General features: G+C 39.3%; 1 protein-coding gene across 2 annotated transcripts in view; it reads right to left on the bottom strand.

Annotated features, from left to right (window-relative positions):
- Nucleotides 1-15,215, bottom strand: part of DGKI (diacylglycerol kinase iota) — a 447,808-nt gene that overhangs the window by 198,943 nt on the left and 233,650 nt on the right. For both annotated transcript variants that reach the window (XM_060155951.1, XM_060155952.1), the window contains exons 9-12: nt 13,747-13,827; nt 13,024-13,119; nt 2,036-2,118; nt 176-236 (exon numbers count right to left, since the gene is read on the bottom strand). In XM_060155951.1, coding sequence (XP_060011934.1) covers nt 176-236; nt 2,036-2,118; nt 13,024-13,119; nt 13,747-13,827 — 321 coding nt within the window. The remainder of the gene's footprint in view (nt 1-175; nt 237-2,035; nt 2,119-13,023; nt 13,120-13,746; nt 13,828-15,215) is intronic.

Raw genomic sequence — 15,215 nt, 5'->3', positions numbered from 1 at the left:
GGCAATAACAAAGTCCCTCCTAACCCTTAGGGGATTGGATTCACATGAGAGACAGAATTTTGAGGGGATTGGAAAGACTGTGAGGTGGGAATGAAGAAGGAGAAATGTCTTAAGGAAAACAAAAGACAAATGGAAGAAACAAGGGAAAGAACTAGATTCTCTTTCAAGGACCTACCGTTCCATCCCCACCACAGGCCAGAATCCGCAGATTTGGTACTTTCCTATATAATTCAAGCCTGTAGAGGATACAGAAGGAAAAGTAAATAAAAGAGCATATCACCGGCCATAGCAGAGAGCACGATTCCAAAACACACCAAAACGAAGGGGGGCGTGGAGGGTGTCCACTGGAAAAAATGCATAACTGCGAGAATGGTAATACCTTCAAAACGAGTCACCGAGTAGTCACCAAGTACTGGTTCCAACAATCGGATTAGGGGCTGGCAGCAAACGTCACTGGAATGGGGTTTTAGGGTGCCCTAGTGTTTTATTTCCCATAATTCCTATTAATGTGTCAACGCACGTTATTTTCCTCACTAGTGTCAAATTCCTTCCTTTTCTTCCATTCTTCTCCCTCCTTTCTCAAAGAACATCAAATCTGATTAGCTTTTCCCAGACCTATTTATTTTTCAAATCTACACTTCCCACTCTTACTCCTAGAAAACCTTCTTCAGAGAGATAGGAAGGACACCCCACTAGCATTATTACTACCTCACCCACAATTCCATCTCCCTCTCAACTCACCCGCTGACACTCAAACCCCCATTTATACTGCTCAGCCCCAAAAGGGAAGAATTACTGAATTTTCTTTATTTTGAATTTGTCTGCTTGAAATTAGATCTTTCCTGTTGTCTTAAGAAAATGCAATGATACTGTTCCCGCTAAAATGTTTGCTTAAGTGACAATTTCAATGGCTCTATTCCAGAAAACATCACCTATTTAAATCAAATCATATTTTTTTCTGAAAATAGTTCCTGTCCTGCCATGTTCTTTATGGTTATCTATGAAGTATCTACCTAAAGTCTAACTAAAAATGATAAAATCTTAAGTAAATGTGAAAGGGCAAAAGTAAACGTAAAAGGGAAAAAGCAGATTTGCCTTAATACATCTGAATGCAGAAAAAAATATAGAAGTCTTATAGCAAACTCTAGTGGCAAGGAAGTTCACAGATTAAGAGAATGACAACAGAAGTTAATTTTCATAATTAATGTTCTCTCGGCTTAAAATATGTAATTTATCTATTTCATACAGGAATATTATTTTCTAGAAATTATCTGAGCTTGTGTTTCTTTGCCTCTGATATTATTACTTATCTATAAGTATTTATAAAAATAATTAGTATCTCTTTAGCTCTAATGTTTACCAGATGACATCTGAACTACTTATTAGGTGGGTTTTAAAAAGGGAACCAGACAACAGCAGAAATGTCCCTGCTCCTTCCCACCATGTACCCCATGAAGATACAGGACACATGTCATCTACAGAGAGACTTTATTTTTCACCACTTCGAACAAAAAACAGAGAATGAAATTTCTGAGAGGCTCAGATGAAGGACTGAGCAGGAATTAGAATGTCTCTCCCACTCTGGTATGGAATCCGTAGGTATAATCAGTTAATCAATCAAGCTCTCAAATGGACACAGATGCATACAATTTCTAATGCAAATAAATGAAAATATTCCTAAACACAGATGGCCCTTCTCCACAAAGATACACTTACATTCCCATTAATGTACATCTCCAAAGTGGTGCATGCATAAGTAGAAAAAGGATGGATCCTTTCTCCATTCAGATTTGCCCATAATGCACAGTTACATGTGTCTAAGCAGCAAACACACTCAGAGTTAACAACTCAGAGGGTAAGTGTTGAAGGAAACTAACCCAGTGAAGAGGGAAACAGCAGATGAAGTTTCAAAGGGAGGACAGTGCAGGTGAGCAAGTAGATGAGAGACGGTCAGAAAAACGCTTGACTCCAAAGCAGAAAGTCCTTCTCACTCGCCTAAAATAGTAAGAACCATGGAGGGGATTTCCAGACTTACGCGTCTTTTGGCCCTTCCTGAGAAAGATCAAAGACTTGCCGTGGGTTCAGGTACCACATGAACATCTGCATGACCTTGGTTCCCTGCAAGGAAAAAAAAACTGACAATAACAGGAAGAAATTTCCAAATATTACCTGCTTATTTAAAGAATAAAAATAAATCCTGTTCTAAAAAATAATATTGAATTATAAACAGTATAGAGTAGCAGTTAAAATCATGGGCTTTGGCCATCGATATACATAGGTTGAATGCTTATATTAGGCTCTGTCTAACCTGTGTAACTCTGGGCAAGTTCTTTAATTTCACTAAGTTCAGCTCTCTTCTCTTTAATGCAGGAATAAAACTGCCCAGTTCACAGACTTGTTGTAAAGATTAAATGCAATAATGTCTGAGGAGAACATCAAAGTGGTTGGCATGCAACAAATGCTTAATGATTAGTATCTGTTGGCTTTTACTATCATTATTTAATGTGTGAAAATCCACATAGGGAAGTTATTAGTCAACTTATGTAATTTAACATTACTTTTTACTTTATTGTGCAGATTATTGTCTTTGCATAATATAAAATAAGGACAGTATTAGCTAAGTATGACTTTATTGAAATAAATGTTTTTAACCACAGCAAAAGTATCTCAGGCTCCCCATACTTAAAATATATAATTTCTCTAGTTAGTGCTATCAACTCTTACTTTGACATTTTCCATTTCCATGTATACATCTGTGTCTTTTTCTCTCTCTCATAACCATTTTTGGAGTGTCTTAAGTAACTGTGACATTTATAGAGATATCATGGCAAATGCAAAGCAGTTCTGGAGATCACTTCTTAAAGTGAATTGAGCAAAAATCAAATTAAAGAAGAATTTTTTTATTAAGCAGTATCAAAAGAGCTTTAAAATTGAGTAGGGTGCCTCATTTTAGGTCACTACCAACCATAGCAAATAATATTTGATCGGTTGGGCAGCATCCGTTGCTTATAACTATCATCCCTTTATTAGCTATCATGATTGCTCTTCCTTGAAAATATTCCTAAGTTTGGATACCTATACACTGTATTTGAGAGTCATCCTAGTACAGTAGAAATAGCACAATATTTGAGTCAGAGCTAACTTGGGTGTTCTAACTGGGTGACTGTGAGAATTTATAATCTTGCAGAAATTCAGCATGTAAAATAGGGCAATGTCTACTTTCCAAGGTGATTATGAGAATTAAATGAATCAGTAATAGTTTTGTATCCAGCACAGTATGTGGCACAAAATAGGCCTTTGTAAATGTTAGTCCCTTTCTTTTTTGTTCCTTGTTAACCTATTCATTAAGCGACACTTGAGCATGTGAGGGCTAAAGCGTAGTTTATAATTATCACATTGCTGTACCAGTTGTTAACAGAGGCCAGTGTAGGTCTTTTGTCCCACATTTCATCCAAACCTATAATTTAAAGTTCTGCTTTATCATGTGCTTGCTATAAATTTAGGAATAACATTCTACCCTTAATCATTACAACTAATCCTTCAGTTTCGCCAAATGACATACTTTGTTTCCTACGAAATCTAGATATAGATTTAGATACATAATAATAACTAAACACTAAACCATTCTCTTCTTTCCACACCAGGCCTTGGTATCAAGTCAGTTGGGGATTATTTCAAGTAATCTTTTATGTTTCATAGGTAACACCAGAGTCATTCTAATGACCAATCAGTTTATTAAAAATTTCCAACTGACTTGCTAGAAAATTAATTTTTCACTTTTAGATTCCTAGGGCAATGTGAATTGTAGATGTTAATTACTCCTTTGGTGTCACCTTTGGCTATGGTGTGCGTCTCAATTCCAGTTTCTCTTACATATACAATACTAGGTAATTAACACCTTTCAAAAAATAAAAATAAAAAGCATTGAGGTTTTGTTTTTAATCTTCAAATTTCTCTAAAAGGTTTGAATGTCCACACCATGTTGGGTTTTGCTCATTTTCAATTTGTGTTAGTTTGAACACCTAATTCGCTACATTTATCCTTTTGACAAAGGGGTATTTTTTAAGGCTGGCAGGTTTTGCACCCCACGCTTCTAGGAGGTACCACTTAATGTTGCAGCCTACTGGAATAATGCTCTCTAGAATTGGGCAGGGATGACTTTCATAAACATGCAAGGCTGCCCTATCAGAGTTTATATTCAGGCATGATATAATTTCTTATTTTAAAAGTAATCTTTCTAAAACACATTCATTAGCAAAAATGATAAGTGTCTGAATGAAAGTATTGCATTGTCTTAAATCAATCTTGGTGGGTAAAGAAAAGAGACCTAAAACATTTAAGTTAGTTCTATTTACTCTGCTGCTACCTCTAGGATAAGCTACTCCAGTGCTTTAATAGAGATAATTTATTGAATAGAATTGAATGGGCTGACAAGTACTAATTCACCAGGAAAAGAGTAACTTATTTCTTTCTCACTGACAAGATTAAGTCTACTCCATCACCTACACAATTCACTAGCGAGTTTCAAATACTCTCACAGTCATCACATGCTGTATGCCTTGTAAAAGCTGAACTTCTGTGCAAGAGCTTTTTTATTTTTCTCTAAATGAAAAAAAAAACAGCTTACACATCAATTCTAATACGCTCTGGAGCGTGTTCTCATACATACGGTTGTAGATGTAATACCTCAATGACCACAGAATTTTCTAAGATAGTTTGAGATTGGGTATTCCTATGGAATGATAAAACATTGTTCTTTCCAGCTCCAGGTATCAGGGAACAGAGTGGGGCAGAATAAAACAACTTCCAAGAAAATAGGTAGATTGTCCCAGAGGGAAACGAACAGGATTCATCCATTCACCTCCTATGTGCTAGGCACGGTTTTAGGTAAGGGGATCAGGAGATGGACAAGACAGAGAAGATCTTGTTCTCCAAAGAAAGTTCTCTGAATTATTCATGAAAAAAATATAATCATTTGGGGAGAATAGAGGATCAACTAAGAATGGGTCAGCTCAAATAGCAGCACATCAATTGTCATCAAAGCACTGGAACTCTCATGTAGGGCTCAGTACTCTATGTTACTAAGCAAGCCTTGATTTATATCATGGAGTCATTATCTAGCTCATGAAAAGAACTGTCCAGACAATAAGAAAGACCTGAGGAAAATAACAGTGGGAGGAGGAGGTTAAGAAATCTCTTAACCCAAACAATCCCAAAAGAATACCTTATTGATTCAATAAACCTGTATTAGGCTCCTACTCTGTACCCATGTGCACACCCAGGAGCTCAGGAGACCAACCCAAAATAAATTCGTTCACTAAAGATGGTAAATGCTATGATGAAGATGCCCACGGAGACGTATGAGTGGCTGGAGGAGATACTCTAAGCCCAACTATGGGGATAGGATGGAGGCTTCCTATGTATGATATGTGAACTGTGTCTTGCAAGATGAGTAGAGTTAACCATTTCTTTTTACATGGAGTAGAGGAAGAAGTTTTACGGTAAGGGTACAAGATGTGTGAGACAGCAAGACATGTCACGGAAAAACTATATTCATTTCAGTCTTTGGACCATGAGGCAGGGGTGGTGGGAGATGAGACTCCCAAAGTGAGTTGTAGATTAAGTCATGTAGGCTGTGGGGCTCAGGCTTTGTTTTGCAGGAAATGACAGTCACTGAAATGTCTTAAGCAGAGGAATTGGACTTACATTTTGATACATCAGTCTGACTAGAGGCTAAGGAGCTAGACATCTAGGCCCTAGACCTATCACAGGGGCTAGGCGGCTTGGTTTAGCCACTACTGTACACTGATGTCTGCTCCTGCAAGATAACCCTCAATGTGATGGTATTAGCAGGTGGGGCCTTTGGAATAGGCACACAAAAAGATGCCCAACATCGCTAATTATTAGAGAAATGCAAATCAAAGCCACAATGAGGTATCATTTCACACTGGTCTGAATGGCCATCATCAAAAAGTCCAAATAATAAACGCTGGAGAGGATGCAGAGAAAAGGGAACCCTCCTACACTGTTGGTGGGAGTGGAAACTGGTGCAGCCATTATAGAAAACAGTATGGAGATTCCTTAAAAAACTAAAAATAGAGTTACCACATGATCCAGCAATCCCACTCCTGGGTATATATCCGGAGAAGACTGTAATTCAAAAAGATACATGCACCCCAATGTTCACTGCAGCACTCTTTACAATAGCCAAGACATGGAAGCAACCTAAGTGTCCATCGACAGTTAAGTGAATAAAGATGTTTTATATATATATTTATATTATTTTAGATATATAATATAAATATACATTTATATATATACATACACACACAATGGGATAGTACTCATCCATAAAAAAGAATGAAATAATGCCATTTGCAGCAACATGGATGGACCCAGAGATTGTCATATCAAGTGAAGTAAGTCAGACAGAACAAGACACGTATCATATGATATCACTTACATGTGGAATCTAAAATATGATACGAATGAACTTATTTACAAAACAGAAACAAACTCACAGACATAGAAAACAAACTTATGGTTACCAAAGGGGAAAGCGCGGGGAGGGGGATAAATTAATAGTTTGGGATTAGCAAATATACACTACTATATATAAAACAGATAAACAACAAAGTCCTACTGTGTAGCACAGGGAACTATATTCAATATCCTGTAATAAACCATAATGGGAACGAATACACAGACACACACACACTAAATCACTTTGTTGTACAGCAGAAATACAACACTGTAAATCAACTATCGTTCAATAAAAAATAAAATAATGTTTTTGATTTATCCCTAGGTTGAGCATCGTAGAAAATAACATCTTCACTGAGGCTGTTTGTTCAGTATGTAGAAATAGTCTGGGGACTCACATTGGAAGTTACTTCCTCTCTTTGTCTCCTCCTTCTCCCCACCTGGGTTGACCTTCCCTGGCCTGACTTAGGAAGGGCCGGCCCTGGTCTGGGGAAGCCTGTCCATGAATGGTGTGTGAACTCGGTCAGTATGAGCCTGTCCACAGGCTGAACATCCCTCCCCCCTATAACCTGTTGATAAGCTCCCTGGCAACTCTGATCCAGGGGTCCAGCCCATGCCACACCTGTACCCTGGGATTTCACAATGAACGGCGTGAGCACCCCAGGCCGGGACCCTCGACTCTCAGGACTGGCTGGCCAGAATAATGCCAGTGGTCAGAACACCCGCTTACAGGGAACAGAGCCAACATTTTATAAGAACTTTAAATGGAGTATAACCCATAAAAATACTGAATCACTATGTTGTACACCTGAAACTGATATAGTATCATTAATCAGCTACAGCTCAATAAAAAAAGGACACTTGCCTCACCATGCATGTATAATCTAAGTCACTGAAAGGTGAAATTCACGACTCATGAGTGTGAAGGGGACGTAGTGTGAAAGCAGGAAACATTGAGAGGCATCAGAAGGGTCCATACGTCTCAGGTACAAACATGTTAATGAGTCACACGGGCATCCAAGAAAAATGATAAGTTTTGAAGTTAAAGCGGCGATAAGCGTAAGAGAGGGGGCCTATTTCTCAGGCCCTCAGGTTTCCACGCCGGGGAGGGCATCATGCGGGAATAAAGTTTCTCTTTCCTGTACTACCTCTTTTCCGCAGAAGGAGACACTCAAAGTTGATATCATAGCCCCTAATTCTAGTGACTATTCCCTCAAATAATTCACATCCCACCAATAATAGCCGTGCCACTAACCTCTAAAACTTTGCAGAACACCCAGTACATGTCTACCTGAAGAGTGTTAGAAAAACAGAGACAATTATTCTGAAGCATCTGTTTAAAAGAGGGATTGTTTAAAAAGAGGACATAAAAGCAGTCCCTATAATGTGTGCAGCTCAACATATTCCTGCCAAGCGCTGGAAAATTTCCGAACACACATAAAATACTGAAGGAAAAAAAAGCTGTAGGCATTTTACTTGCCAGCAGATGGCGACATCGTCTAGTCATTTAAAGAACAGAAGCCTAAGCAAGTTTTGTGCGTGTGCGTTTTAAGTTTGAAGTCTAAGCTTCAAAAACAGAAGAGGGGAGTGCTTGATATCGAGATACAGATGAGCAGAATAAATCAATCCTTTAAAGGCAAAAATCAGGATTTAACAACAAGAACAACAAAGTATTTCTCTACTGATTGCTGTCAGCTCTTCAGAATCAGTGTGGTCTCAGCTGTAGCAACACTGGCACCAGGGAGCGTGTTAGAAAAGCGGGATTTCAGAGCCACCTGCGACTCACTGAATCAGAATCTGCATTTTAACATGATCCCCAAGTGAATCATATGCACATTAAAGCCTAAGAAAAACACCCCCATGATTCTCAACACTAGCTAGACAAGAAAATCTACTAGGAACTTAGACCAGTTAAGGGGTCCTGTCCTCACAGGCTCTTAGCATGGGGTGCAGCAGACAGTGGTCTTTAAAAGCTGCCGGGGTTATTCTGACATGAAGCGAGGGCTGAGAACCACTTCTCTGAGCTACGAGATGAGCCTCCTTGAAGAAAGTAAGGACAAGCTGAGATGCTATTCTTCAAACAAAAAAATAAACTTTCATCTCAAATAACTTCTCACCCACTGTGCTCCTCACACAAAGCCCAGGTAATCTCAGAGACCCTGATATGACTCTTATTTATGTTTTCCTAAATGTGTTCCACAAAAGACCTACATCAGAATCATGGGAGATGCTTGCTAACCTGCAGCATTCCTGGGCCTCAACCCAGACCCACTGCATCAGATTTTATGGGGTGGAGCATTTCTAACAAGTGTCTTCATGGGTTTTATTTACAAACAGTTTGAAAGCCTCTGGACTATAAGAAGGGAGTAAGGGGCACATATTTAAATAGAATTTACCCGGACTGAACACTAGTGTCAGGCGGAAATTTCCTGAATTTTCTGGAAACTGAAAATTCCTAGATAAGAATTCTAATGAGTGATATTTCAAAGGTTCTCATGACTGAGGATGTCAAACGAATACAGAGGTCATGTTACTAATTTCAACTTGTCTGTAAGGTAAATAGAAGTGAATGGTCTCCCTTCTCAAAACAGAACAGCACACTATGTAAGGCTTGAATACAGAATGCTGCAGAGCGAGAAACTCCAGGTAGGAAAGGGTATATGCCCCCCACCCCACTTCTTCCTTGGGTTCACCTGCTTCGTTTTCACTGCCACCCTCTGTTCCCCTTTGGCTCTTTGTCTCAACTATGGCTCATTTGGGTCCGAGAGAATAAAAGGAGGAGGGAAGGGCTTCCCTGGTGGCGCAGTGGTTGAGAGTCCGCCTGCCGTTGCAGGGGACACGGGTTTGTGCCCCGGTCCGGGAAGATCCCACGTGCTGCGGAGCGGCTGGGCCCGTGAGCCAAGGCCGCTGAGCCTGCGCGTCTGGAGCCTGTGCTCCGCAACGGGAGAGGCCACAACAGTGAGAGGCCCGCGTACCACAAAAAAAAAAAAAAAAAAAAAAAAGAAAGAAAAAAAAAAGGAGGGAAAAACTATGAGGAAACGAGATTCAAAGGAACTGAGGAATAAGAAACTCCTTCCTCTGATTGCGTTTTGCCAGATGGGATGGTTTGCTTCATCCTCTGACTCCCCATCCTGTGGCTGAATGTGCCCTCGTCTGCAACGTGAAGGTCATGTTATGGTCACAGCTCAGGAAAGGCTAGCCCTGACAGGGGAGTTAGATCAGCCCTGACCGTGACTCTGCCCTGCTCACCACAATCGGGGGATCAAAGCTGTAGCATCCTAACACTGAAGAAGGAACCGTGAATACACGAAGCCGCTGGAGGCCAGTTTGAATGATTCTAATTGTAGATGGGTGTTCGGATTTCTTTACAGCTTTCTCCACATTTCACACTGTGCTTAGAAACAATGCACAGTGTTCTTCATATTTATTAGGCTTAGTAAAGAATTCTACTTCAGAGAGGGAACATATAGAAATTTAAAGTTGTGTAATATTAATTTTGATTTGGTTAGTCACACTTCTGAGAATCCCAGATATTCCGGAGGTAACATCTTTAGGGCGATGCACTCACAAGCCAGAGTGCAGCAAGTGGCAGCAAAGTCACGAAGCCTTGTGTTTCTCACAACTGGCCGTTTAAAAAATCTGAATACCTCACTGTGATCTCAAACTCATTTCAACCTCTTCCCCAAAATAATTTTTTCCCTTTCCTGAAAACCCATCAATAACAAAGCCACTTTCCAGATAATTAGCTGGAAAATCTTGATGCTCTACTTCCTTTTATGTATCCTATTCATCCACGTGCCCATCTATCCATTCATCCATGATCCACCATTAGTCCATCTGTCCACCCATCCATTGATCAATCCATCCATCCACTGAGCTATCCCTCTATCTGATTTTTTAAAATTTTTAAAAATTTTATTGAAGCATAGTTGACTTACAATGTTGTGTTAATTTCTGCTGTACAGCAAAGTGATTCAGTTTATATATATATATATATATTCTTTTTCATATTCTTTTCCATTACGGTTTATCACAGGATATTGACTATAGTTCCCTTTGCTATACTGTAGGACCTTGTTGAGGGAAGGATTAGGAGTTTGGGATTAGTAAATGCAAACTATTGATATTATATATAGGATGTATAAACAAGGTCCTCAACCCGATTTATGCTAAGTGAATAGACTCCTGACTTATATATATATTCTCTATGTGTCTAATTAATCTTCCATTCTATTACTCCTTTGTTTAAAAAATATTTTTCAAAACTAAAAAAACTTTAAATAGCAAAAAACAAGTTTTCACTATATAAATCCAAAATCCTCAGCCGGGTTTTAAGACACTGCTCCATAGGTTCATTCTAACCTCTAATCACATTTCTAGTAACTTAACATGCATCCTCTGCTCACCATACTGTACTCAAAATGAATCATTATCATCACAACATCCCATCTTCTACACATACTGTTTATTAAACAATTATTTGTTCACTGCTCTGTGCCGTATATTAGACATCATAGGTTCAGAGGTGAGGCCCCCAACATTATGGACACTGTATCTTTGCCGTAGAGGCACACCTGGAGCACTTATGCTGCAATTCACATAATACAGGTGCTTGCCATGGACGACAGGGGCATAGTGTACAGGGCGATTAATTTTGAGCAATAGTTCAGAAAGGTGCTACAGTAAAGGGTGAACAGCAATGTGACAAGAGAGGAGGAAGAGGACATGACTCCAGTTTTCTCTCCTCTGCACAACTAAGTAGTACACATCTTCCATTTCAGCCACTTCCCTGACACCATTTCCTTATCACTCCCAAGTCACCGCTTGCCTCTGAACTTCCACAGCACTTGCGGTCTGATCCACTCAATTTACAACTCACGTATATTTAACGTTGCTCAGATTCTTTTCCCCATTTGCCCCTTTTGTGTCATTAACAAACACGATATCCTTATCACTTAGGCGTCCATGGACTGTTTTCTATTTAGTGAAAGAGGAAGCAAACTTAGATCATCTCTGAAGTCCCTGACTTTAATAATTCATACAGAGACTGAAACAGCAACAGGCTGTATCTTAACTGGACCGTCCCCTCCTCAAAAGCAGAGATCACCTACAATTTTCTGAATGCCCTAGGGAAAAAGCTGATGATAATTTAACAAAGGCATTTTATGTAAAGACTGTTGTGATAAAATATATCAGACATTAATTAGCATGTGGTGGCTCAGGTGGCCAAAATCATGGAGTTAATTACATTAGCTTTGCTCTGTTCCTTGGTCCCCAACCACACCCCCAACCCTAGTTAGGCTTCAGCGAGACCAGAGATAGAGAGGGGGTAAGATTCAGGGCAAACTGCACCTCACTCCTGAGAACCTCCTCCAGTGGCAGTGTCAGGCTCACCATCATTACAACACGAAGGTAGTCATTTAGCAACTCAAAAGAGCAGAATGTTGAAAACAGATTATTTCTCTGCTTACAACACGTTTCTTTTCCCTGTTCTCTACAATGTTAATACAGACTTTTAACACAAGAATTATTATTAAGAATTTTGAAGAAAGGAAGGAAAGGAGGGATAATATTTTCTTTAAATTACAAGCTCCCATAAGAGAAGCTTTACTATAATTAATGCGATCTGGAAAAATGCCCATTAACTTTAGTAATAAGAACATCATTTTGGATCAATCCTAATTCTATGACTCCCCTCCTTATATGGGGTGACTAAACAGTTTTAAATCTTTTAGTTGTTTAGCATGATACTCCAGGGAATCTTGTCTCAAAATGTAAAATGTGCACTTCCCTTCATGGACACAGGAAATATTTTATCATCCAGTCTCACGTGAAAATAACAGAAAATCAGAGCCCACAGAAGAGTATTGATAAGAAGCCTCAGAGAGTGGGAAGAAAACTAGATGAGGAGACAAAGACCTGGATTCTAGAACAATTTCTATCCTTTAAAGAGCTGTGTACTTTAGATATGTCTTTACATTTAACTTTTCTAAGGCTATTTCTTTATCCTCAAATGAGGTTGATAACTAATGATTCTATAGGACTTGGGCAAAGACCAAATGAAACCTGTGAAACATAATATAGTTTTGCTAGCCTTGGTGGTATCTGTTATTCATGATTATCATGAATAATAAATCATTAATCTCTCTTTCCTCTGAAGAGAGGGAAAAAAGCAGTCGGGTCTAAATTACAATAGAAAGAAAGAAAGATAAGTTCATAAAGGGCTTCCTAACTATAGGAGTTGAGAAACCTGAAACCTAAGAGTTTATAGAATGACCTTTCTTGAAAATCTGTAAGGAAACTATTAGCAGTTAGGTTTTTGAGTACCTCTAGTAAAGCCTTATGTGGAAGTAGAGGGATAGATCCTAGAACCTCTAGGCTTTGCCTAGCCCAGTCATGTGTGAGGCTATCCCTTGCTGGAGAAACTGGCTGTCTTCCAATGCTAGGGGTCCTACGTGGTGCTATTTCACTTGGTGCTGCGAAATGTGTTTTCAAGAAGGCATCGAAGCCTCCAGGTGAAACTCATGAAAACTGACTTACCTGGTTGCCTCCACTCTTGGGGTTCACAAACACAAGCAAAGGTTTCATGAGAGGAGAAGAGATAGGTTTTATCACAAAAGGACGACCTTTGTTTTCCTAATGAAGAAAGAAAGCAGAACTATTGAGACATACATCTGTGACTTGAAAGGCAGCCCCAAAACAATGAAAGTGAGAAATTACTAGCACCACCGCTACCCCCTTACCCCCCCAAAAAAAACCCCGCCCCACCCCCCAAAAAAACCTCTGCATCTTGTTTCACAGGGCTAACTCAAAGTAAGCGAGAAAGTATCGCAAGCTATAACTTGCCCCCAAGAATTAAGCCACGCTTTTGTTTTTATTCTGTATATTCAAAGCGTTCTAGAAACGTTCTAGCTCTTATCTTCATCTTTATAATCTTTGGGATAATACTTCCACAGACAAGTGCAAATGCTCTGATTCTGAAGTGGCAGGAGGTTTCATATATATATATATATATTTTTTTAAGGACTATATATATTTATTTATATACTTATTTATATATATGTGTGTGTGTGTATGTGTATATATATATATATATTTTTTTTTTTTTTTTTTTAAGGAATAGGCAGAATCCCAGTGTGGTTAGAATGAGGTGAAGGAAAGAGTGGCAGGAGATAGATCGGAAAAATATGCTTGGCTAGGTCAAGTCAGACAGAGGCGGCTATGGAAAGGAGGATGGATTTCACTGGACCATCACCCTCAAACACTTACTTCAGTTCCTCTTTTACTGGCTTTTCTTTTAAAGCTTGTTCTCTTCTTCTTCCGATTTGAAGCCTTCAGCGAGTTCTGTAGGGAAAGAAGGGGCCACCTGAGCTCGCAGGCAGACGGCCCACGAGCTTTCCCATGCAGAACCATCTAGAAGATGACGGCAGCACATGCTGTTCGACGTTCATGCTTCTCATGCTTTGACACTTCCAAGCCACTGCTCATGGGTAAGCCACACACAGAACCCAGTCGCGTGCTTCAGAGTGAGCGACTGACTCCCCACCACACGGAGAGGCAGGGACTTAGAACCCTGGAGGCTCTCATGGACTCACATAACAACACATGTTATACCTGCCAACCCTCCCAGTAAAAATGGAAGAATCCCAAATTCTCTGAGGGGCTCCAGTCTCCCGCCCAACCAGGTCCGTCTCCCGCCCAACCAAGTTCAAGTTCACCTCCTGGTATGGAGATCACCTATGTGGAAATGTAAAAAAGGAGGCCATTTTTCACGTTTTCCTTTTTCGTTTTTTGTTTTCTCTTTTTACTTTTTATAGGGAATGACCTGTTCATAAAATGACTCAACCCCACTGGAACTTTATGATTCAACTCCCCTATCAGCATTAATGGCTTGGCTTTAAAATGCAAAGACTCGAGTTACTTATAATAATAGAGTGGGAGCCACTGCTCTTCCTTTCTCTGGCTAAAGACCCATTAGTTTAAAAAGTCCTCCCTCCCCTGGTAACATTGATTTTTTTTTTCTTCTCATAGAATTGCATCCAACTTGCTGAAACACAGTGACCCCAAATTTACATTCCCGGTCTTTCTAGGGATTTTATGGACCCCAACTTTGTGATTATTACAGCTATTTATTCTTAATATTTTATACAGATGCTTTGAGAAGAACCTCTCTCAAGGGACAGTCACAGCTCACTGGCTGAAGACAAGGCAAAGCCAGATTTAATTAGTGAAAAGTCAATAGTTAATTAGATTGCCATCTTCATAAAGGCAAGTTATTACTACTATGTCGTAGAATTTTACAGAGTGTTGAAAGCCTGAAATACAAAATTCTTAACTTAAAAGCTTATATAAGTATATACAACTGCATTGTTTGAGCAATTAAATGTTTTCAAACAGCTTGAAGAAACTTAGGTATTTATTCTTCAACATTTTAGAGTGCTTTTTCTTAGCATTCAAAATAAACCTTAGTCTAGAGTACATATAGTAAAACATCCAAGTTACAAGACTGAAACTATTTAGTTTTTATTTTACTTTCATTTGAACCATGAAAAAAATAAGTTGATTTGTGGCCTGTGCTCACCAAGGATGAAGGAAACTTTCTTGGACAACCATTTGTCCCAAGGTTTTCTTCCCCCCATCAGATTAAAAGAGTCTTCAGGTTCTCTGAATCTCCCCAGAAATCGGAAGTTCATGGGTGTTCGAGATTCCAGGTGATCTGTCATCACTCACTC

Source organism: Lagenorhynchus albirostris, chromosome 8, assembly GCF_949774975.1.
Source record: "Lagenorhynchus albirostris chromosome 8, mLagAlb1.1, whole genome shotgun sequence".
NCBI classification, from domain to species: Eukaryota; Metazoa; Chordata; class Mammalia; order Artiodactyla; family Delphinidae; genus Lagenorhynchus; species Lagenorhynchus albirostris.
This window is presented reverse-complemented; position numbering and strand designations above follow the sequence as displayed.